Source organism: Aspergillus undulatus, assembly GCF_047715775.1.
Source record: "Aspergillus undulatus strain CBS 261.88 unplaced genomic scaffold BDV17scaffold_4, whole genome shotgun sequence".
Taxonomy (NCBI): domain Eukaryota; kingdom Fungi; phylum Ascomycota; class Eurotiomycetes; order Eurotiales; family Aspergillaceae; genus Aspergillus; species Aspergillus undulatus.
The window spans coordinates 417,113-439,931 of NW_027396608.1; the positions used below are offsets into that span (position 1 = coordinate 417,113).

A 22,819-nucleotide genomic window follows, 5' to 3' on the forward strand; every position below is an offset into this window, starting at 1 on the left:
AGCAGAAGCCGCACTCATCAAAGCCGCCGAGGTCGGAAGCCCACGTGTCCTCGAAGACGTCGTCAACAACTCCGGCATATTTATTCGAAATATTCATGAGCTCTTCCTCAGACGGCGCGTCTGGGAATCACTGAATGACACGCTGCGTGCCCTGATCATCCACGATACCCTGCGCTGCGGGAACGCCGCCGAGCTCGAGCTCGACCTCATCCTGGAATAGGGCAGCGATGTGACCGCCGCGAGCGACCGTTTCTCGATACCGTCTCTAGACTACGATGGGGGAGCTCGAGAACGAGGTGGTGGTAGACTTACTGAGAAAGTACAACACCCTCTACGATTTCCATGGATTCAAGTATATGTGCAATGACACCTACCTATTACCGCGTACTGAAGTTCAAATCGAGTGAAAGGAGCGAAGCACTAGCGGCAGACTACATATAAAAATGATAAACGCGGGCGTTTATCCGAATCGTGCACTCTGAGTTCCTGCCCATTTATCATTGTTTTGAACCTCCTGTCGAGTAATCGCCCGATACGGACATCATCCCTGTTGAGATCTTCAACTACATCATTAAAATCGCTGCTGAAGAGAATCCGGTCCGGGATACATTGCAAGCGAGACTTGTGTGCCGTACGTATAATCTCATACACCCTTACTACTTTAACGAGTATTAAAAGGCTAGTTTGACACTATCATTCAGGCCTTCTCAACCATTCCATCACACCCAGCCTGCTTAGAAGCCGCCTTTTCCATGAGGAAGTTCTTGAGTGGTATAAGGGGTACTGGGCGCGTATTAAGGCAGGGCGATCCATAGGCTACATACCTAAAAAACACAGGGTTAAGCAACATCGGAAGGAGCCCTGTTACTTCTCCCAATGGACACACGAGGTGCTCGCAGCAGCGGGGATCACAGGCGACAATCTCCAGGAGAGGTCCGGACGGCGAAAGGCTTTCACTCAGAAAATCATCGGTGCTGCAATTCACGCATCGAATATACTAAGCAATAACCATATAGCACCCCACATTGCTGTACCAGACTATTATCCTAATCTCCGGAAGAGAAATGATATGCCGGTTCATGCGTTTCGGAAACGATATGGAGAGGGGGATTCCTACTTTGGCGACCGCATGAAAGGGGTTAATAAATGGAGAGCCAATTGAAGAATCTCTGCAGACGATCGTCACTTATGAAGCCCCCCGCCACGGGAATGCCGATGAAATTGATCTCCTGCTTGAGCTGGGTGTTGACGCGACTGACGTTGCCCCAGATTCGATCCGGAGTTACTCAGCTTTGAAGGGGAGGTCAAGAACAAGGCAATAATTATGACTCTCAAGAAGCAAAGGGTCCCGTACACATTCATTTGGGTATACGGGTTAGACTACACGCTTGGTGAGGAGTATTTGTCTAGTGCGGTGAAGAACGAAGATCAAGACGAGTATAACGGAATGATAAGCAACCTTCAACAGCGCTTGTGTCATCAAGCATATATACCGCTTGGCTGGGAGATGGAGCATGCAAAAATACGGAAGGACCAATACCGTGGCGTATCGCTTCTACAAAGAATGGATTGCAAGAGAAGAAGAGAGGAGGAAAGTCGATTTGGAGCCTTTCATGCTGAAATTTTGTGACCAAGAACCACAGGACGTGGGATCCTATGAGGCTCAATGGGAACCCTTTATGTCTTGCGTATGCAGTTAAAGTCGGGTACCGGTCCCATATAAACTCTTTGGCCACGCATTCCACTACTGATTTGGAGCATGGTTTTGTCACAAAAAGGTCTTGGAGCTTGTCGCTGTTCCGTCATATAGCAAAAGAATTGCAATTCAGTACTTGCAGTTCAAGAATGATTACACATATCTGAGGGCTAAACATTAAAAGCCCGTAAGTAATTCTAGCAACCTGAAGGTAGAGATATGGCAAGTTTCACTATAGATGGAAGCAAGTACTTGACCCTCTTGTCTACGTTTAGACTCTTACGGAAAGGTTCCTTAGGGTGGGATATCAATCATCTGAACACCAGAAAAGGAGGTCAAGTAAATTCAAATACAATGCACTGCCATAGATTTGTAACTTAAGTAAAGGCATTCACAGACTGAAGAGCTTGGTAGGTAGGTATATTCATTAGAAAAATCCACCCAATTCACTGTGTTGGCATAACAACACACCAGGTTAATTCCTGCTCAAGGCAAGAACACTGCAGTCCCCCATCATCCTCTTCCTCTTCCTCTTCCACACTATTCTACTTCCACTTCTCTCCATCCCGAAGCTACCATGCCCTTCCTTCCGACAGAGATCATCGAGATTATCCTAGGATACTTCGCGGATGACAATCCCATCCGAGACTCGCTCTAGCTGAGGCTTGTCAACTGTACGCCCCGTTTTCACCTGGAATTTTAAGCTCGAGCAGCTAACACAAGCAATCCAAGTTGCCTTCAAGGAAATTGTGACAGCCCGCCTTATTTGCAGCCCTCGCCTCGAAAGCGAAGAGGGATTTGGAATCACCGGCGACGACAACAGCGTCAACGATAGCGACACTGACACCGACACCGACGGCGATGAAACCAGGATTTACACTAAACGATGGTACAGATTCCCATGCCATATGAAGAGGCGCTATCTCCAGCACAAGATCTCCCAACACAAAATAGCAGCATGCGTCTTCTCAACCTGGGCCCACGATATGTGGGAAGCTATCATCAGCCGTCGCAATCTCAGCGCAGCTAGTGCCAAAAAAGTCTTCCCCAAAGAGCACTTCTTCCATAACATCTGCTACGTATTCGCAGTCGGGTCTCACACCTCCATACAGCAGTACTTCCGCCCTGGCGCGAACTTTACTTTCCTACACTCGGAAATACTTGAATCACTCGACGTTACATTCCGTATCATCACTGCCTGCCTTGTCATCCGTTGTGGGAACCCCGCAGATATACCTCGTCTTGTAAATGCAGGACATGATCTCACGCGGCGAAGCTGGCGCTTCAACATCGTGCCGCTGAAACTCCTCGGGGTGGTAAAGCGATCGGAAGCCATCCGCGCTCTGCAGCAGGTGGAGGCACCCTACATCTTCGAAGGAAACAGGTACCGCCTGGACAAAGAGTACCTTCTCAAAGCCATTCAAACGAGTGACATGGTAGCGATACAATCACGACTTGCTAGGTTGAAGGCAAACTTCCGACAGACCTTTGCGCCTATAACCGCCGCTGCGAACGAACAGGCCAGGAGCCATGGCAATAAGGACATCATGATCCTCCTGCACATGAAGAGGGCGCAGGTAAAGCGTGAAGACTACTGGTTTTCAGACTGGATGCCGCAAGTCCTAGCTGTTAAGCATTAAAAGGAGCATAGTACACCGGAAGAAAAGATAAACCAAGAGATTTGGATGCGTGGGTAGGAGGCTGCGATTCATGCCTGGCTTAGGGTTTGTTGATATTAAGGGCTTTCTGAAACGTTGATTGATTTCAATGTGCATAAGCAGTGGTGGTTCTGCACATCGGCAGGCCTGTGGCGCGACAGCCCCGGGTCGCACCTATTTAGTTCAACTAACTCAACTTCGGCGAATCCATCTTACCATCGTCTGTCTTTGACTATCCACTTGCCATACTTGGACTGCCAACGTACTATCCGGGATCTCATATCCCTTAGAGCCTGAACACTTAACAATGTCTGGCACCGTTGACCTCGACCAAGCTCTCTTACACTCTCAACTATATCTGATTGTTTTAACCTCAACCTTCAATGGGCCGAGCTAACTATCCCTGAAATTGACCTCATAAAATCATTCACGCCCAACAACTCCACAACCAGTATTAGCCTTATCTCGCTTGGCGCAGGATCAATACGAGGTACTGCCAGCCACAGGGTCCAATTTGTCCAATCGACATCGCAAGCTCGCAAAGATAGGAATAGCCTAAGCTGTATTCCGTTCGTATCAATTATCGGCGAGGCTCAAATTGGGTGGTTCGCTGGTCACCCTTCTCCTTTCCCGGGGACCTGGGGAAGGTAATGAAATGATGCTTTCTTCCACTTTTCAACACTCGCGCGCGCCGATGATCAGCTAACCCAACCCCAGCAGAGCAGCGTCTATTACAGCATGATCTAATTGGATCAAAATTCATCTAGTGGTTTCGATCCTTCGCGCCAGGGACCCTTCGTTGAAGCATCCCATCTGGACGTCGCGAACCGAACCATCACTGCACAGCACAGCAACACCCACAATGTCCTCTCCCTCCTTCGTCGCAAGTACAATAACAACGACCTTCGCCCCCGGAGTCGACGAGTCCAGCGTCGTCGGATACTACTCCAGCGGGCAAGATGGTGAGTCTATCTAACTTTCGTCTCCTCTGGCCTTCCTCCACCCGCCCTCGCTTGTTTAGCTAACTAACCACCACGGCGACATGCATAAAGTCGGCACAATAGTCTGCATGTCCGACTACGAATTCCTCCTCTCAAGTACATACGGCGCATGCTGCCCGACAGCGGAATTGTTGGCGAATTGCGATTTCAAAATTACCTGTAGCGAGAGTGTGATGGTTTATCGCGACGGGAGTGTTTTTACTTGGTACACCCACTCCACCCAATTCTTACCCTTTTCTTCCCATTCAAACGCCTGTTCCGGGATAGGGATATAGAATGATGCTAACCGAATGGTTTTGCTCAGTCCAAACGACGACTCCTGCGTCGAAACAACAGTCTACCAGCGCCAACCATCGAGCGGGTGGAGTGCTACGATGGCGTGGTGTATGGATCCCGATAATGCGACGGAGTTGTATAGGAGTTTTGTGGGGGAGAGGAGAACTTTGGGTATGCATACCTTTCCTTCGCATTTTGCCTCCCAGATCCGAGATCTGTGTGTGGTTTTTGAGCTGGCTGCCTGGCTGATAAGGTTGTCGCAATGTATGCAGTACCCGCCGACTCAACCGCCACAACAACGACCGAGGAACCCAGTATCTCGACGGCCGAGAACATCCCCACGATAACGGAGTCGTTCGCGGTGAGCACACCCACCCCGACGTCGGGGTCGGATCTAGCAGGTAGTGAACTTGCCGGTGGCGAAGGAGGGAATGAATCGAGCGCGCCTGAACCCAGCCCGGAAATAAAAGCAGAAGACAGAGAATCAGGGTCAGGGACGAATGTGGGAGTGATTGCAGGGGGTGTGGTCGGGGGCGTTGCGGGATTAGCCCTAATTGTGCTGGCTGTGTGGTTTATTTTGCGGCGACAGAAGAAGAAGAATGCCGAGTTGAGGGAGATTGGGGCTGGTTATATTGCGCCGGAGGTCAAGTGAGGTTGGTGACGTGCAGGGATTACCTTGATAGTTTTGGCCAGTGATATGCTCTATAAGAAGTAATGTTTATGCAGTCAGCGTCAGCTGAGTGATTCTTGTCTTACCTACAATCCCATCTATCATTGCTACCCGAGTGGGGAGACCGGCCAGCGGTGCGGCTGAAGGCGCGATGCGCGATTAGCTTGATCGAGGCCTGCTCGCTAGGGACGCTGATGGTCTCAGTAAATGAGGCAAAACAGGGGAGCAGCGAGGATCGCGAGAAGTCGCTCCAGGCGCTTGTGAAGATCCTGAAGCCATCGAAGACTGACTCTGCTCAAGACTGGTATGACAAGCTCACTAAAGCCCGCGTCCCTGGAACAGGAGACTGGATCCGAAGTGAGAATACCTTTAGGTCATGGCTGAGCAGAGAAAATCCCATCATCTTCGTGTCGGGGAACCCCGGTGCGGGCAAGTCGTATCTAGCGACAAACATCATTAGCTTCCTGCGCGAGGAGCACCCGCAGCATGTTCAAAGTACATGTTCGGTATCGATCGGGTACATCTTCTTCAAGGATGACAACCCCGACACCCGCTCCTTCCATCAGGCACTGCGAGATCTGGCCTTCCAAATCAGCAAGAACGACCCAGTCTACCAGAAGTACCTCGCAAGCATTGAGGACCACGAAAGACTCAGCACTCTCGAAAGCGCCTGGCGCCTTCTGTTTGTTGAATACTTCTTGAACAAGACCAACATTCAAAGCAGTGTCTACATCCTTATCGACGCCGTGGACGAGGCCCTGGACAACGAGCGGAGTGTGTTCTTCCGCTTAGCCAAGGACCTGTACGAAGCTCGTCAACAGTCGCGGCTTCAGCTCGCGGTCGTGGGTCGACCTCACATCAGCGATCAATTGCTCGAAGGTGTTGAAGTGGAGGCACCGACTATCCATGTCACGGCACAAAATAACTCGCACGACATCAACTTTTTCATCCATGCTAGCATCAAGAAGTCGGCTGTCCTGCGGAGGGCATCCGCGAAGTTGCGCCAGGACATTCTGGACAAGTTGTCTGTCGGAGCGGACGGAATGTTCCTCTGGGTGAATCTTATGCTACAAGAACTCGTAAAAGAAGCGCAACGAAAGCAGCATCCGAAAAGCACTCGAAGATCCGCCAAAGGGTCTCAAACAAATTCTCCGGCATGTCCTGCTTACGTTCTCTGCTAGCTGTAGTGCCGAAGAGCTAGAATATCTGAACGAGATCTTGGCGTGGGTGACTACTGCTCAGCAACCATTGACAACTGGGAAGATCGACGCGATCTTGAAACTCAAGTCGCCGGATGGTGATGGCATGATCTACCTGGAAGGTGCGCTGAGGCGACAGTTTGCTTCGTTCTTCAATCTCAACCGCGAAGACGGTCTCAACACAGCGGAATTGCAGAATATGTCCACCCGGCCGGACCTATTTGACGCGTCCGACGATGAAGAGAAGCAGGAGGATGAGACATTTGAGGATGTCGATAATTTCACCGACTTCAACTCGGACGGCAAAACCACCACTGTGACCTTCTCCCATGCCTCCATCGGCGACTTCTTCCGGGATGAGGCTGAGGGCCCCGTCTCGGCCGGTGACGACTACACTTCGGTCGGTGTGAACTATCGACAAGCCAAGGCCCATGTATTGAAAACATTCTTGAGGCTGTTCACTGACAAGGAGTTTGCCCAAAAAGCAGACGACCAGAAAGCGATGCTTCAGCATGCCGCAGAACACTGGGTTTACCATCTCCAAAACACGGCACCGTCACAGTGCTCCTCCGAGGATAGAGAGGAGATTGCAAAGATGTTGTTGACGGCCTTCAGATCCGAAGAGTCAATGTATGAATGGATTGGCCCCCGACGGTGGCTGCCTACACGTGAAAATATCGAACCAGTGCGGAAATGGTGGAGAGGTGACATCCTAGACAGCCTTTCCCAGGAGGATCGCGACTTTATATCGGCGACTGAGGAGAACCCTCTTACAACCTTCCGCCCAGTTGCCATGTTCTGCACCAGGCAATGGCTCTGCAACCCTGTGTGGAGAGTCGCTCCCGTTGCAGCTGTGCCCTGGGCTTATCAGAAACTGGACAATGGACTCGAAGTAGATTTCTTCACGGATTTCAATCCGACAGCTGATGAACTTGTGGAGGCCGCACATTTTGGGAACCTGGAGAAAAATGCGCTCTGGTATCGGCGCTCTGCAATGGCACGACATATTTCCTGCAACGGGAATGGCAGAAAGCAGTGGAGATGGACGGGCAAGTGGCCGAAATCTTGTCAAAACAGATCCGCGATGATCCAGATGGCCCACAAACGCTGAAGGTGACCCTTCACAAAGTGCTGGAACGCATGGCTGACTGTTATGTCCAGTTAGGAGAACTAGACAAGCGCTTCAAGGTCATCAAACAAGCGCATGAGACCACTATACCCTACTGCAGCACCTGCATCAACCTACTCTTCGAACACTACGGGACGAATCAGAATCATGCAGCTGTTATTGACCTTCTTGAACAGCTCGATCAGACTTCATTCCCGGGTAGGAATCACTCCCTGTTCACCCAGGCGCTGTTAGATACCCCCGATCACGACTACAATTTCTTCCTTTCTGTGGCAGATGCAGCATTAGCCACTGACAATCTTGGCCTCATGGTCCGGGTGTGGAGGACGGCAGCAAAGGCCGCTCGAGAGGCATTGCAAACTGTAACCGCTGCGGTTCTCGAGCTCTCAATCGGGCGCATTTATAACGAGTATGCACACGATCAGTCAAAATCCATCAAGCGGTGGGAGAAGATCTTGGACACCTACGCCTCGGCCGAGGAAGAGAGCGAGATTGGTATTGCCAAGATGGAAGCAGCCTGTCTTCTCGCCCGGCAGTTGCTCTGCGATGCCGTCGAGGCAGGGATCGGGACTCCTGAAGCAGCGCCCATTGGAGCAAAGCTGGAGAGGCTAGCCAGGCGCAGGATGTCCGAGACCGGCTTGGACATCTTATGGACCTTGGACAGCGTGCGAGCTATCTCACTGGGCGTGTACTACCGCCTAAACGGCCAGGAAGCGGAAGCCCAGGCGCAGTTCCGGCCTTCCATCAAACGAGGAATTGAGATTTTGTCGGATGATGATCCTTCCAATGACCTGTATGGACTGGTCGATTTGTTCAATGCGTTGATCGCAGCCGGCGATAGTAAGAACGTGATTGCGATCGCCTATGCACTTGGAACCGTGACCGAAGGCACTGATGAAGAGGGCTTTGCCTGGAACTGCGCCGGCCCGTGTCGAAAAGCATCTCCCGTGCTTGATGGGTTTTCGACGTGTCCGATTTGCTTCTCCACGGCGTTCTGCGGCGACTGTATTGAGTTATTAGAGGAAGGGACAATGGGGATCAAGCGGTGTAATGCGAAGCACTTAAAAGACTTTGTCTATATTCCCTCGCCACCACAGGAGATTCCAAAGGGAAGCATGTTGCTTGATGGGGAAGTGATAGGCTTTGAAGACTGGAAGAGCCAGTTGAGGAGCGAGTGGAAGATCTAGATCAATAGCCCTAACCCGCAAGAATAGACTGAGTACAGGCCCCAGACACGCAGTGCCCCCACCTTCCCCGCCCCTCACCCACTATCTTATCTCTCCATCGATCGTCCGATTTTCTGCTTCCCCAAACCTCACCTCCCATCCCTCCCTCCCTTCCAATCCTCCTCAATCTCCAAGACCCACCCCAGAAAATGCCGCACCCACGCAAAATCCAAATCCTCCTCTCCATCGACTTCGACGCCGTCTCCGGCTTCCTCGGCACCGGCGCATCTCCCACAAACACCCTCTCCGACTTCAGCAGCGGCTACTTCGCCGCGCAAGTCGGGGTCCCTCGACTCCTGCGCCTCTTCAAAAAGCACGGGATCTCTGATCGCGTCACCTGGTTTATACCAGGGCACTCGATGGAGTCATTTCCTGAGCAGACGAGGGCAATTGTGGATTCTGGTGCGGAGATTGGGTGTCATGGGTATGCGCATGAGGGGGCGGGGCAGCTTAGTGAGAGCCAGGAGAGAGATGTTATTGAGCGTTGTGTGGAACTTGCGACGGGCTTGACGGGACAAAGGCCGAGGGGGTGGAGAGCGCCGCTTTATCAGATTAGGGAGCATACCGTCAAATGTCTCGAGGAGCATGGGTTTCTATATGGTACGTGCCACGCCATCTAGCCCCTTCCTCCCTTCAACTCAACCATAGGCGCCAGATTCTAACGCGATGAATTGATAGATACATCCCTAACCCACCACGACTCCTCACCCTACTTTTTAACAAACACACACACCCCCAAGCCAATAAACTTCACCCCCTCAACCCCCGCTTCGGCATGGATGGTCCCCCTCCCCCCGCCCTCCGCCGTAACCCCAAAAACCCTCGTCGAAATCCCCTGCAACTGGTACATGGAAGACATGACGCCCATGCAATTCCTCCCTGCTGCGCCGAATAGCCAGGGTTTCGTGAGTCCGGAGGTTATTGAGCGGAATTGGAGGGCGAGGTTTGAGTACCTTTATAATGAGGAAGTAGAGGTTAAGGGGGAGGGGGTGGAGGAAACTGAGGGTGGGAAGATGGTGAGGAGGGACTTTGTCTTTCCGCTTGTCCTGCACCCGGATACGTCGGGCTTAGCGCATGTTATTGGGATGGTTGAACGGGTTATTTTGTTTTTGAAGGGGTGGGAGGGGGTGGAGTTTGTTACGTTTGGGGAGTGTGCGGAGGGGTGGAAGAGGGAGCAGCAGGGGTAGTAAAGGAAAGATGATTCATTATGGTATTGTAAATGTCTTTAGACTAGAACAGAGGGAATGTACCATCACTGGGCTTGATAAATGAGGGGAAGGCTGGTCTCGCCTGGACTCAATATAAATAGTAAAGAGATACACCAACATGAAGAGGCCGGTAGTAGCCAGTAACTAGTTGGTACCGCAATTTCTCATGAAGGCTGTGTGTCTGGTGATAGTAGCCGTGGGGGGTCACATCTTCAACTTAAGTGGCCTCCGCATGCCTTTTGACTGTTTGGGGCTTTATAGAAATATAGCATCCGCACTCAAGCCGTCTTCGTACTAGATCCCTTTCCCGTTCCTTCTCTGTATACAAAACTCATATCAGTAACCGATCCAACCCAATAGATACTACTTAGTAAAAGAACAGGCCAACCTACTTCATCTGCACCCTCCTCAACCCCCTACACAACCTCTCAAACTCATCCCGCGTAACCCCTCCCCGTCCTCCACTCTTAACCACCACCGCCTTTCCCTTCTTAACCCACCCCCTTACACTCCCCTCCATCCCCATGCGATCCCCCTTATCCCTAACAATGGCGCGCCCATCCAATTCGCGATCAAGCAGCTGACTGAAATCCCTATTGGCGGGCGATATGAAGAGCGGGTCTGTTTCGCCGAGTTTATCCCCGAGCGTGACTTCTTCTTCAAAGGTCGCGAATTCGGTTTCGGGGGTTGTGGTGTGCGGGTCATAGCTGTGGATGTTGGTGCCGACGGCGTTGTCAGTGCCGGAACAGGTTGTTTCGGCGCGTTCGGGGCGGAGGACTGTTCGTTCTAGGACGTGGAGGACTGGATCATTTGCATTGAGGCCCAGGTTGGTTTCTGTCTTTGGCTGGAGGGCTGGACGAGGATCCGTTTGGGTGGTTGTAATTGAGCGGACGCCAACATTTAGGGCTGGGGTTGAGACTGGGAGGCGGGTCAGGCTCGGCCTGCAGCTGAGGACTCTCAGTGTGGGTAGCGGCCTGGGTCTTCTGACGCCTGCGAGGAAGTTCGTGTAAAAGGCCATGGTATGTTGGTGGAGTAGTAGATGGTTACAACCTAGCTCGACTGATTGACTGCAGTTGGAAGATGCAATTTATATTAGGGCGTTCAGTAAGTTTCGTTCTCGTACTCCCACGTACCTACATTATTGGTATCTTCGAGCGCAAAAAGCACGGATAGGGCGAGTGGAGATGGTTATGTATCCTTCATTCTGAATCGCTATCCATGGGAATAAGTGGCTTGACGTCACCTGTACCACGTCTACATTATCGTTAGACCTTCAACCAGGCTATTCATCACGCGAAGGACGATATAATCGACGGAGGGAGAAACATCGTCCATACATCCACCCAATGACTGCTTCTGTGCTGTCCCCGGCCGCCGATATGATGGGCTAGAGTTGCTTCGACTCTATTTCAGTTTCTGGTTCTGGGGTTCCAATTTCCAAATCCATATAGCTTTGGTGGACGATTATCAACTTTCCAAATTTCATTCGCCGTCGAGACTTGACTTGCGGGGTAAAACATGGAATCTGAGGGAAGCTGGAGCTATTGACCCATGGAATTCCAGCTAGTGACGTCTCGCCACCGTGCGTCTGGCCAGTTGCTTTCTATCCTCGGGACATCCATGAACGGCTTGCATGGGGATCTTTGCTTAGACAGTGGATTGTTTGACGGATTGCCACTCTCTAGTATGTGGTCTGGAGGTGCGTTGTGCAAAGCAATACTGCTCTCCCTCATATTGGGCTTTTCAAGGTTCAATTGAAATAGTAACATATCGAAGCAAGTATTAAATAGTACAACTCCAAAAGAATATTTTGGCCATACACCTAATTCCAGAACTGTGACCCCGTTGCAAACGTTTTTACTTGATATACCGAAAACCCCTCATAGAATGAAAAGTCCTATAAACCCCAAAAAGGGTCGATCCCACCCCGACGCCTCCGGCCGTCCAGGCCGCGCCCTGTCGGTACAGCGATGTATATGGGATCTGGCCTTCAGCGGGTTTCTGAATTCCCATTTAGTATGACTGCCAAGACTGACTGCGGAAATGCATGGAAGGGGCATGGGGAGGGATAAATACAGAGCGTAAACGCCGGCCAAGGGCACCGGCTTGTTGGCCGCCGCGGCCGAGGAGGATTTGGAACATTTTTGGCTTGATTGTCAGGTGGCGTAGTATAGTATGTTTTGAGATATTGCTTGTAGTTGCTCAGGTGGTTTGTTCGCTGGAAGTATTCCGCAGCGCAATATATAGCTTGGCTTGGGGCGGGGGTATGACGTGTAGAAGGCATTGGGGGTCGTGTTTGGGTTTGGATCTAGAATCCATGGTACAACTGGGTTTCCTTGTGGCGTTCAACGAAACTGAGCATTTCTGCAGACAATAGGGCCTAGAGTAGACTACTACGCCCATTTACTGCGCCTGATCAAGTCCTCTGATCTCTTTCTATTTGTCCGATGCCATTGTACGTAAAAGTAAGGACTAGAACATGGACTTCCATGGGGCAAGAAAGACACATTCGCTGAACTAAATCTCCAAATGAACAATCTCACACGATGCATGAATCCGTTAATGCTGTTCAACATTAGCGCGAGATCAATAATTGCTTCCTGGAAGTAACAACATACCGTAATATCCTCCCACTTCTCCCAGCCTCGTCCGCGCACCTGAGCAAGTTCTTCCATAGTGTATGACTTGCCGGTGGTGAAGTACCCAGCATTGATCTTCGCATCGATCTCAACCCTCGAGTCATCCGGAATCATGTCCTCGGGGATCGGTACACGCTCAAGAATCTTGATGCCCGATTCCACGATGGCGTCGTGCTTCATGTTCGACATGGACAGCATACGGTCGATCTTTTTGATTCCTAGCCAATGCAGGATATCAGGCATGAGTGCTTGGAAGCGCATCTATAATGTTGTTAATTTTTGGGATAACAGAGCAACAATGGCTTCGGCACATACGTCTCGTACTCCAGCAATGTTTTCTGTCCGAGTAAAGTATTTGTCGGCGGTATCGCCACCACGTTTGCGAGCATTGTACACCAAGTACTTGGTCACTTCTCCAAGAGCTCGACCCTCCTTTCGGAAGTAAATGACAACACCACTGCCGCCGTTCTGTGCTTCTCGAATAGCCTCGCGGATACCGAACGCCAGATAGGGCCTGCAAGTACAGATGTCCGATTGGAAAACGTCGCTGCCGTTGCATTCGTCGTGGATTCGTAAAGCCAATTTCACGTTCTCATCAGAAATTCTCTCTGGTGGCCCGAAGATATAGCACGTCAACCCGCCAATTGGAGGAAGGAAGATCTTCAGATCTGGTCGTGTTATTAACTCGGGGTAACTGCCACCGGTGTGTTCGAACAGTGTCCGACGGAGAGTCGGCTCATCTACCCCAAACCGCTCAGCGACTCCGGGCAAGTACCACACCGGCTCAACTGCGACCTTTGTCACGCGGACTTCGCCAGTAGAATCCACCACGATCGATCCATCGACATCCAATTGTCCATCACGAACCGCCTCCCCAATCTCCGCTAGCTTCATGTTGGCACGGGTGATGGCCATCGTTGGTCGGATATCCCAACCAGCCTTGATCTCATCCCCAAAGTATTTTACGATATCGTGCCCAAATGGGTCCATTGATACAATCTTAGTCTTGTCCGACCACGCCGGTTGCCAAGGAAAGTCGAAGGTGGGTTGCGTGTTGACAAAGTTTGGACGGAAGTCTGGGTCGAGGTCGCCAGATGCAATTGCCAATGCATTATAAATACTATAGCTTCCACCATGAGCGCCCAATGCGTTGCGACGTTTGAGGAATGCTCCACTCCGCGAGACGACGACAGGGCCGCGGGACTTTGCGTCTTTGGCGCCCCATTCTAGAGGGACAGGGTCGATGCCGCTTTGACCGGGGTACGTTGTCAACTGGTGAAGTTAGAGGCTGGTGGCTGGCTTTCGGTGTTTGCGGAGCTGCTTACAATGATGTGCTTACTGTATTTCGAGCTTGAGGTGGGGGATTGGACAGTGGTCTCCTTCCCCTTGGGCGAAGTACTCGTATCTTGTTCGGTCATAGTGGCGAAATCTCAGAACATCAACTGTTGAGATCGAGTTGAATCAGTAGGCGATTGGAGCGAAAAGATGAGAAAGAAGGAAGAAGGAAGAAAGAAGGAGGGAAGAGATGAAAGAGCTGGGGGTGACCGCAACATGTGACTGGCCTCTCCGCACCTTATCTGCTGGGCTGCCTCACGCTCCTTACATCGGACACGCACGCTGCGGGATCCTCCAAACCATGTCCCAGAATGTAACCTGGAAGTGTAGTTTATCTGTTATATTGGTTGTAACAGTCGCTGGATTGACCTTAGTAATCGGCAGGCTACACGATGATAATACTGGTATAGCAATCACTGCTTATCAGCTTTTCCCCTCATCGGCGGCTCCCGAACAGCGCTATCATCGGCCTCCAGGGCCCAGATAAGCCCGCTGGTCCACCTCCCTCAGTGCCTTGGTACCTGACATCTTTCAGCCATGGCTGCGTTCAGCAAGTCTCAATCGTGGCTATGTACTGTTCATTAAGCAGTGCCTGGCGATCAAGCGTAGATCTTCCGGAGAAGTAGAGTACTTGTCGGACTAAGGCAGTGCAGGTTGGGAAGAGACATGGTATATATGGCTACACATGATAGGAAGGAGCAACCTACCCGTTTCTAGATGAGGAAGGAGAGATGGGCCACCTGCAGTTAGAGCTAGCACTTGCAGAAATATATATAGCCGCGGGTTTTCAATCTTTGAAGCGTAAAAAGATTGACCAGATGCCCCTCAAGTGGTCCCTGAAATGACTGGACAATCAGTGCGCACGAAGCAGCGAATATTAGATAGTATCCTATGACTAACATTCATAATTACCGTCGAGTGACTCAAGACTCGAGTCTCGATCTCGAGACAGTGACACTGCCGCTGCTTATCGATAAGATAAGGATGTGGACCTTTCAGGGACACTCAACCTTAACTTAAAACAAAGTCAGCCACCAAGCCTATCGAGTATATTTATAGGAGAGACGACCTCTATGTGTTCATGATCCAGGGCTCCTTCGGACAATGACTGGCGATGTCGTTGATTCTGTTCCTGGAGATCAAGAAACCTGGTGCTGCGAGAGCGACATGTTTTAGCGCGTTGACGCATTCGGGCTGGGCTGTGCTTCGGCATGCAAGCCAAGCGATGAAACAACCTCTCCTCCGACCACTGCGCAACTTGTCTCGTTGACCTCTCTCCAGTCCCCCTAACAAGCCGTTCTTTTCCTTTTATATACCTTACTTTACCTCTCGATCAATGTCTGACGGCTGCGGTGATGATAGACGATAAGTATGTCGCGCGATACACGGCTGCCTAATGCTCCAAGCTGTCCTTTACCCGCCTAGCTGACCGCGCTTCCCAGATTCATTGGCCTTGCGCTGGCGGTGCTGTCATCAGTGTCAATTGGTAAGCTACTATGGTCGTTTTTGGCATGGATCTTACTGTTTCAGTCTACATGCTAACGCTGATGCCTAGGTTCGAGCTATGTCGTCACGAAAAAGGTACGCGCCCTCGCATTCGCATTCCCTCGATCGCTTCAACACCGGATTGATAAGACAACAACAGGGCCTCATGCAAGCAGCGGAGAAGTACGGGTTTACCGGAGATGGATTTGAGTACTTCAAGAGCCCAGTTTGGTGGATTGGCATGATCATGCGTAAAGCTATCGAAATCATGAGATATTGCTGGACGCTGACAAAACTGCAAAAGTTCTTTCCGGCGAGTTGATGAATACTGCTGCGTACGCATTTGCTCCGGCTGTGCTGGTCACGCCGCTTGGAGCGCTGAGCGTACTCATTAGGTGAGCCAGGCGACTGTCAATCGTGTACCGCGCTAATTAGCCAGTGCTTTGATGGGCGCATACTTCCTCAAGGAAAACATTATGGTCCTTGGAAAGCTGGGATGCGCTACTTGTCTTTTGGGGTCACTCCTATTGGTACTCCATGCTCCGGGCGACAAGGACATCAAGAAAATCGACGAGATCCTGCATTTAGCGATCCAACCATGTGGGTGCACTCCCCAACCTAGGGGGCCCGCCGCAAGCATGCTAATGAATATAGTCTTCCTCCTATATTGCGCCTTCGTCACAGTGTTCGCTAGCTACATGATCTATAAAGTCGCCCCGGTACAGGGCCGGACCAACCCGCTCGTCTACATCTCGATCTGCTCATCGGTCGGCTCCATCTCCGTCATGTCCGTCAAGGCCTTCGGCATCGCAGTCAAGCTTACAGCAGGTGGAGACAACCAGTTTACGCACGCGTCGACCTATGTCTTCGCCTTAGTCCTGGTGGTAACCACCCTGACGCAAATGAACTACCTGAACAAGGCAATGAGCGAGTTCCCCGCGTCGCTGTACGTCCTGCCCTGCCCTGCCAACCCCAAATCCCTTTATTTACCTCCACTCTACTCCATACTAACAAAGAAAAATCCAGAGTAAACGCAATGTACTACGTCGGCTTCACAACATGCACGCTCTCCGCATCAATAATCTTCTACCAGGGCCTGAACACCAGCGACTGGACAAGCATCATCTCAATGATGTGCGGATTCCTGCTCAACTTCACGGGCATTTCACTCTTGACGCTGTCGAAGACTGCGGGGTCAGCTTCGTCTAAGGAGGGGATGACGGTGCGCGAGGTTGGTATGCGCTCGCTGGACCTTTCTCAGGGGCGGTATGACCATGTAAGGACGAGTAGTATTGATCTTGAGGTTGACCATGCACGGCCGAGGCGGGCGTCGGGGGCTGAAGTGGGCGATACAAATGGCGATGCTAGGGCGTGAGAAGTAATTGACTGTCGTGGCGGCCATGTACCCTGGATCGATATAGAGATCGATTCATTACCTCGGGTTTGTTAAATCAATGGTCACATCTAGAACAGACAACCATTGCCTCTCTTCATGTATTTAATTATGGGCCTCCCAGACATACTAGAGAACTTATAAGGCGGCCAGTGTAGTAGTAAATAACACCGGACCTGATCTCGGAGATTTGCCGTCGCCGTCGGAGCGGCCACCCGAGAGATAAGCAACGGGCAGCTGTGCTCTACCCCAACTGACGGCCTCCACATCCGAGCGGATAATTATCCTTGCCAATTACCCCGCGTATATGATGGCCGGAGATGGCATAGCGATGAGGTGAATCAACTTACTGGGATTTTGCTTGCCTCGCCAGATTATTTACGCCTGGATACCTGTATAGTTGATATCCTTGAAACCACCCCGAGCACGCCAAAGCTACAACATGGCTTCATCCCCCGCAGTCACCCCCCAGCCGCACGTCCCCAAAGCGGGCGTCTGGTGTCCCGCAGTGACATTCTTCAACCACTCAACAGACACCCTCGACCTCGAAGCGCAAAAGAAATACTACGCGTACCTATCAACAACCGGCCTCGCCGGCCTCGTCATCCTCGGAACAAACTCCGAAGCCTTGCTCCTCACGCGCGAAGAGCGCGCCCAGCTCATCGCCGCAGCCCGCGAGGCCGTCGGTCCCGATTTCCCCCTGATGGCTGGTGTAGGCGCGCACTCGACGAAGCAGGTGCTGGAACTCGCAGCGGACGCAGCGGCCGCAGGAGCGAATTACCTCCTTGTTTTACCGCCCGCGTACTTTGGCAAGGCCACGACGGGGCCTGTCATTAAGCGCTTCTTTGCGGATGTCGCTCGGCAGGCGTCTCTTCCTGTTGTGATTTATAATTTCCCGGGTGTCTGCAACGGTGTTGATATCGACTCCGAAACCATCACGGATATCGTACGCGAATCGGCGAAGTCGAGTACCAATGGTGTTTCCAATGTCGTCGGCGTCAAATTGACCTGCGCGTCTGTTGGCAAGATCACGCGTCTCGCGGCTACATTCCCGCCATCTGAGTTCGCGGTGTACGGAGGACAATCGGATTTTCTGATCGGTGGATTGAGCGTTGGATCAGCGGGGTGTATCGCGGCGTTCGCGAACGTATTCCCACGCATTGCCTCAAAGGTCTATGACCTATATATATCTGGGAAGGCGACCGAGGCGATTGAGCTACACCGGAAGGCTGCGTTGGCGGAGAGTCCTTGTAAGAGTGGCATTGCGTCAACAAAGTACGCGACGGCGTTGTATTCAGCGCAACTGGCGGGGATCGAAGATGCAGAGGAGAAGCTGAAGCCGCGGACGCCGTATGAGGAGCCGGCGGAGGGCGCGAAGAAGGCGGTGCGCGAGGTGATGGGGCCGATGGCGGAGGTCGAGGTCGGATTAGCTAAAGAGTAGCCAGTTTATACACGTCCCAATTAAGAAATGTTATGCAAGCATAAAGCTATTCTGCCAGGCGGTGTGCCATGATCACCGCCTGCTGTCAGTAACCCGCGTGCCGGAAGCGCAGCCTCCCGCGATCATACGACGCCCACCGCCATCCGTCCATTGGCTCATTCTTCCATCTCCAACAATGGCGGTTGGCGATGCTGCTGCCTGCTCTTCATGGCATTTGCCCCTCGAGCAGGGAACAGACGACCAATTGTTGACAATCAATGCAAAGAGGCAAATCGAGCACATTTATGCCGTGAAGGCCTGAGGGTCGCACAAGCCAACAGCAAAAAGCAGCAAAGCGCCAGGCACGCAGCCCCGTCAGTCAGGTGGGACGATAGCCTCCTATAATATCTCCCATGTGAAGCAGGAACCACGGTGCCTAGAACCCGCTCAACCAAGCCCCAACGGTTTGATAAGATCGAACAGGTAATGACTAACTTCTGCAACGCCCATCCTTGATCTCCCTTCCCCTTGACAGTTGACACTGACAATTTCCCTGGTGTTAATCAGTTACTTCAACGCCAAAGTGACTCACCCACTACGTACTCGACTCCGTTCTTCGGTCCGATCATCCTTCTCCACACTGCAGCTGTTTAGGCTCGTTAGCGCGTCCGTTTGGGTGGTTGATCAGCAATCAATCTTCGACTTAAGGTGGCGGCTACCCGCGTCCTCACAAGTTGCCTTTCCACGTTGTATGTCTCCTATATCTCCTGCCGATGAGGATCGCACATTCTACTTCGACCTTGTTGCTGATTTTCGTCACCAAAGTGAGAAACCCCGCGCGGGTATTTGATTCGAGTTAATATCGACCCGGTAAGGCAGGCCACGGCTGGCCCATGGTCACGACTCAAATCATCGACTCAAATGGCTGCCCCTGGCATGGGCAGTGACTTTCAGCTTTTCTCCCCCGCCCAATCGAGGGGTAGGAAGAGCTCAAATGGTGGCTCTTCAGATGATGCAGGACAGGATTGGACGGAATGGATGAGATGGGATGATCAGGCTTTCTCAGATACCGTCAAGGACTTGCCCTTGTCGCCGCCGACTACATCGCCACAGTTCTCTGCGCCGAATAACGGCCTCGACTTTCTCTCGACTACCGATTTCTCTCCCGACATTCCGATCGACTGCACGAATCCTTTTCAGCCGTTCTTGAAGCCAGAGCCGGGCACTGGTTCGACGCAGACCTTCTTCAACGATGGCACTGATCCTTTTTCTTCCGTCTTGTCTGGATCTCCTTCCTCGACTGCTGTTGGACAGAAGCGAAAGTCTGGAAGCGACGATGACGGGTCGGCTGATAGCGGTGTGGTACAGGAGGTAAAGAAGGTGCCCTCTAAAAAGCGAGCACACAACGTCATTGAAAAGCGATATCGTGCCAACCTGAACGACAAGATAGCGGAGCTTCGAGATAGCGTTCCCAGTCTGCGAGCTTCCAAGGGCAACGGAAAGCTTGTCGATGATGAGGAAGGTGTTACGCCAGCGAACAAGCTGAACAAGGCTTCTATTCTATCCAAGGCGACGGATTATATAAAGCATCTGGAAACCCGCAACAAGCGTCTTGAAGACGAAAATACCGCTTTGAAAATTCGACTTCGTGAGTTGGAAAAGGCAGCTGATCAAACCATAACCTCCGCAGCTTCCGTATCATCACCGAGCAACTACACCGTCTCCACAGAGTCAGGATCAAGCTCGTCTCCAAGTGTATTCTCCAATCCCGAAGACAGCCCGATTGACCAATCTCCTCCGTCCCGGCCGGCGGTTGGCATGATCAAGATCCCAGACTCTTTCAAACGCATGCGCACCGAACAGCCAAAGAACGACTTGTGGTCGCAGTCGTACATGCAGCCTTCGAGCTCAACTGGTGGGGCTACGGCAGCGGGCAACGGTCGTCGACGGTCACATTATCCGAACAAATACGTGCTTGGTACTCTTGCTGGACTCATGGTTTTCGAGGGTCTGGGTAAAGAAAAGGAAACTGACTCGACCGCCAAGGGCTTGCTCGCTGTCCCGATGAACTATCTTAGAAATGTTGAAGTCCCTCCTGCTCTGTACGAGGTCATGGGTGGAAGCTTCTGGTCAACGTGGCATGCTAGGGCAATCCTTCACTTCCTCTTCCTCGCTGTTCTTGTTGTCGGCTCTGCTTTTATCGTCTTTGTCTATCTCTTCAACTCGGGCTCTGGACGGCAGAACAACTCAAAGACAACGGTACCAGACGTCATGCTCTCCTCGTCGAACTTTAGGCGCCAAGCATGGTTGACCAGTATTCAACGAGTTGGCGTGCCACGCCATCGATTTTTCCACGAGTGGTACGTCGTGACGTCTAGATGCTTCGAATATGTTCTTCGTTGTATACTCGGCTGGAAGCTCTATACCTCTATCACCGGTATTACTGCAGACGACGAGAAAGGTCGCGTCAAGACATGGGACATTGCCATCGATGCACAACTTTCTGGCGGCGACGCAGAGATTAGTAAGAGCCGACTGGTGCTTACAATCTTCGCGGCGGGAACTCTACCGCGGAGTCCGATGAGAATGATGCTCAAGGCGCTCCACTGCCGCATCTTACTTTGGAGAGTTGGAGTCCCGGGCCAATGGAGCTACCGAGTTTCTAACGATGTTGCCCGTTCACTCGCTAGATACCAATGGAATTTGGCGCGGCAGAAAAATGCAGCACTACCGAAAGACCATCCCGATGCTCTCCCTTCCCACCTTCAAACTCTGCTGCAATGTGAATGCGAAGACGTTATGATTGATAGTATCACCCAAAGAGCGGCAAACCTGACGTGGAACCGTCCTACTCAGGAAGGTTCCGATGGCGACGATGCCTTCTTGGACGTCGTTGAAGAGGACCCTGCCATTCAATCGTCTTTGGATGCCCTTGCTGCCTGGTTCTCATCCCATCTGCTACAGCGGGCTCTACTCAGATATTTCGAGGCTAGTGCGCGCGGCCCAGATGCAAAGAAGAGTCGCGATCTCTTCAAGTCCAAGATCCAGCTTGCGCTCGACGTCGCACCGCAGCCCTCTGCCGCACATACCCGTGCTCTCGTAATGATGGCAGTGTTCTTTGAGCAAGACCGAGTTGAGAACATCGGAGCCGTTCTTTCCGCGCTGCCAAAAGAAAAGTCCAAGACCAAGCAGAACCAGACATTCAACTTCCTAGACTCCTCACTACCAGTGTCCGTTCGCGAGGAGATCTCTATCGCCGTCCGTTGCGCTATGATTGCGGCCATTTTCACCGCGCGATCTCGTGACGAAACTTCGCTGCCCGAGTCCTTCACCATGGACAAAGCCGTTACCTGGTTTAGCCAGTTGCCCCTTGACCCGGTCGACCTCACTCTTCTCGGGTTCTCTGCCGTTTACCATCTGCTTCATGTCCTTGCTCTGGACACGGGATACCTATCATCCTCAGACTCATCGAGGCCGAACTCGCCCGCGCTCAGAGATTCATCGTCCCCATGGAACTCGTCGGACGACGATGCGGAGGACGAGGCCGACGAACCGGCGACTGCTGTCAGGAAAGAAATCTCCCCGGAGCCGCTCCCACTTATCGGCCGTGTTGCGTCGGAGCTCATGTATTGGGCTCGCAACGCCTACAACCCTACATTCTACGGCTTCACCACGGATCTTATTCAAATTATCGAAGACGAATGTACCTCCCTGTGCCGCGGTGCTGGCATCGATGTCGCCGACTACTCTCGCCTTCATCAGGAACGGCTAAAGACGAGTCATCGTAAGGACAGAAGGAAGAGCAAGCATTCCCGGCCGTCGAAATCAGAGCACACTCAAGCAGCCGAGACCCGTCGGTCCTCGCAACACATGGAAGAACAGACAACTCGACCTCATCATACAGTGTCCGAGGCAGCGGGGTAATGACGGCTGTGTTGACAAGGACACGTATATACATACTGTACCTATAACTATCGTTTATGGCGTGTTACATTGGCTAGATTCTAGGGTGTATAGGTAACCTGGATGGGTAGGTAATACTACGAAAAGGCGTTATGGTGTTACCAAAACTGCGTTGCGATATCTTCGCTCTATGCAATAGTTCCATGCAATACAGCTCTCGCTATCCCTGTGGACTACATACTACGTAGCTATCGGGCAAGTAGCCCGATTCACTCTTAGACCTCAACGAAGAAACCGACGTTATGACAGCTGACATCGCGGCGCTGATGTGGTATGTCAGATCGTATGACGTTCGCTTGAGTCGAGCATCATGCCTTCCTTCCAGGGAGACTGGAAGTCGCGTGACGCCCGGGCTGATCCAGCTTCCTGTCCTCTCCGTTCTCTGCTCCTCCTGTCGTTCTTCACCCGTCACGCTCAATCTCAGTTTGTCTCGCTTCTGAAAATAGCCACCAGAATGGTGATAGCTTTTTAGACGCCATTCATAACAGGTTGATACTTCTGGGGTTCCCTCGGTCCCTCAG

At 51.8% G+C, this 22,819-nt stretch overlaps 8 protein-coding genes across 8 annotated transcripts; 6 read left to right on the plus strand and 2 right to left on the minus strand.

Moving 5' to 3' along the window:
* Window positions 1-1,324: 1,324 nt before the first annotated feature.
* Window positions 1,325-3,336, plus strand: BDV17DRAFT_287397 (uncharacterized protein; the record flags this gene model as incomplete). The annotated part of the gene is made up of 2 exons (XM_073761167.1): window positions 1,325-1,391; window positions 2,429-3,336. The coding sequence occupies 2 exons, from the start codon at window positions 1,325-1,327 to the stop codon at window positions 3,334-3,336; spliced, it is 975 nt and encodes a 324-aa protein (XP_073619869.1).
* Window positions 3,337-4,893: 1,557 nt separating this feature from the next.
* Window positions 4,894-8,816, plus strand: BDV17DRAFT_299521 (ATP-binding protein; the record flags this gene model as incomplete). Its single annotated transcript, XM_073763888.1, has 4 exons — window positions 4,894-5,279; window positions 5,465-6,346; window positions 6,405-7,434; window positions 7,530-8,816. The coding sequence occupies 4 exons, from the start codon at window positions 4,894-4,896 to the stop codon at window positions 8,814-8,816; spliced, it is 3,585 nt and encodes a 1,194-aa protein (XP_073619870.1).
* Window positions 8,817-8,941: 125 nt separating this feature from the next.
* Window positions 8,942-10,051, plus strand: BDV17DRAFT_145647 (polysaccharide deacetylase family protein). Its single transcript, XM_073754386.1, has 2 exons — window positions 8,942-9,455; window positions 9,534-10,051. Exons 1-2 carry the CDS (start codon window positions 9,005-9,007, stop codon window positions 10,040-10,042), a joined length of 960 nt encoding a protein of 319 aa, XP_073619871.1. The 5' UTR covers window positions 8,942-9,004; the 3' UTR covers window positions 10,043-10,051.
* A 400-nt stretch (window positions 10,052-10,451) lies between these two features.
* Window positions 10,452-11,081, minus strand: BDV17DRAFT_287401 (uncharacterized protein; the record flags this gene model as incomplete). The annotated part of the gene is made up of 1 exon (XM_073761168.1): window positions 10,452-11,081. One exon carries the CDS (start codon window positions 11,079-11,081, stop codon window positions 10,452-10,454), a length of 630 nt encoding a protein of 209 aa, XP_073619872.1.
* A 1,450-nt stretch (window positions 11,082-12,531) lies between these two features.
* Window positions 12,532-14,495, minus strand: BDV17DRAFT_145663 (putative GTP cyclohydrolase II). Its single transcript, XM_073754387.1, has 4 exons — window positions 14,028-14,495; window positions 13,018-13,974; window positions 12,682-12,963; window positions 12,532-12,628 (listed from the first exon to the last, which is right to left on the minus strand). Exons 1-4 carry the CDS (start codon window positions 14,118-14,120, stop codon window positions 12,623-12,625), a joined length of 1,338 nt encoding a protein of 445 aa, XP_073619873.1. The 5' UTR covers window positions 14,121-14,495; the 3' UTR covers window positions 12,532-12,622.
* A 525-nt stretch (window positions 14,496-15,020) lies between these two features.
* BDV17DRAFT_145688 (magnesium transporter) lies at window positions 15,021-17,127 on the plus strand. Its single transcript, XM_073754388.1, has 8 exons — window positions 15,021-15,406; window positions 15,480-15,523; window positions 15,593-15,618; window positions 15,683-15,773; window positions 15,827-15,917; window positions 15,962-16,122; window positions 16,177-16,468; window positions 16,549-17,127. The coding sequence occupies exons 1-8, from the start codon at window positions 15,393-15,395 to the stop codon at window positions 16,895-16,897; spliced, it is 1,068 nt and encodes a 355-aa protein (XP_073619874.1). The 5' UTR covers window positions 15,021-15,392; the 3' UTR covers window positions 16,898-17,127.
* Window positions 17,035-18,392, plus strand: BDV17DRAFT_145835 (dihydrodipicolinate synthase family protein). The gene has a single exon (XM_073754391.1). It carries the CDS (start codon window positions 17,358-17,360, stop codon window positions 18,354-18,356), a length of 999 nt encoding a protein of 332 aa, XP_073619875.1. The 5' UTR covers window positions 17,035-17,357; the 3' UTR covers window positions 18,357-18,392.
* Window positions 18,393-18,951: 559 nt separating this feature from the next.
* On the plus strand, window positions 18,952-22,513 carry BDV17DRAFT_145774 (basic helix-loop-helix domain-containing protein). Its single transcript, XM_073754390.1, has 2 exons — window positions 18,952-19,084; window positions 19,161-22,513. Exon 2 carries the CDS (start codon window positions 19,257-19,259, stop codon window positions 22,257-22,259), a length of 3,003 nt encoding a protein of 1,000 aa, XP_073619876.1. The 5' UTR covers window positions 18,952-19,084; window positions 19,161-19,256; the 3' UTR covers window positions 22,260-22,513.
* The last annotated feature ends 306 nt before the right edge of the window (window positions 22,514-22,819 follow it).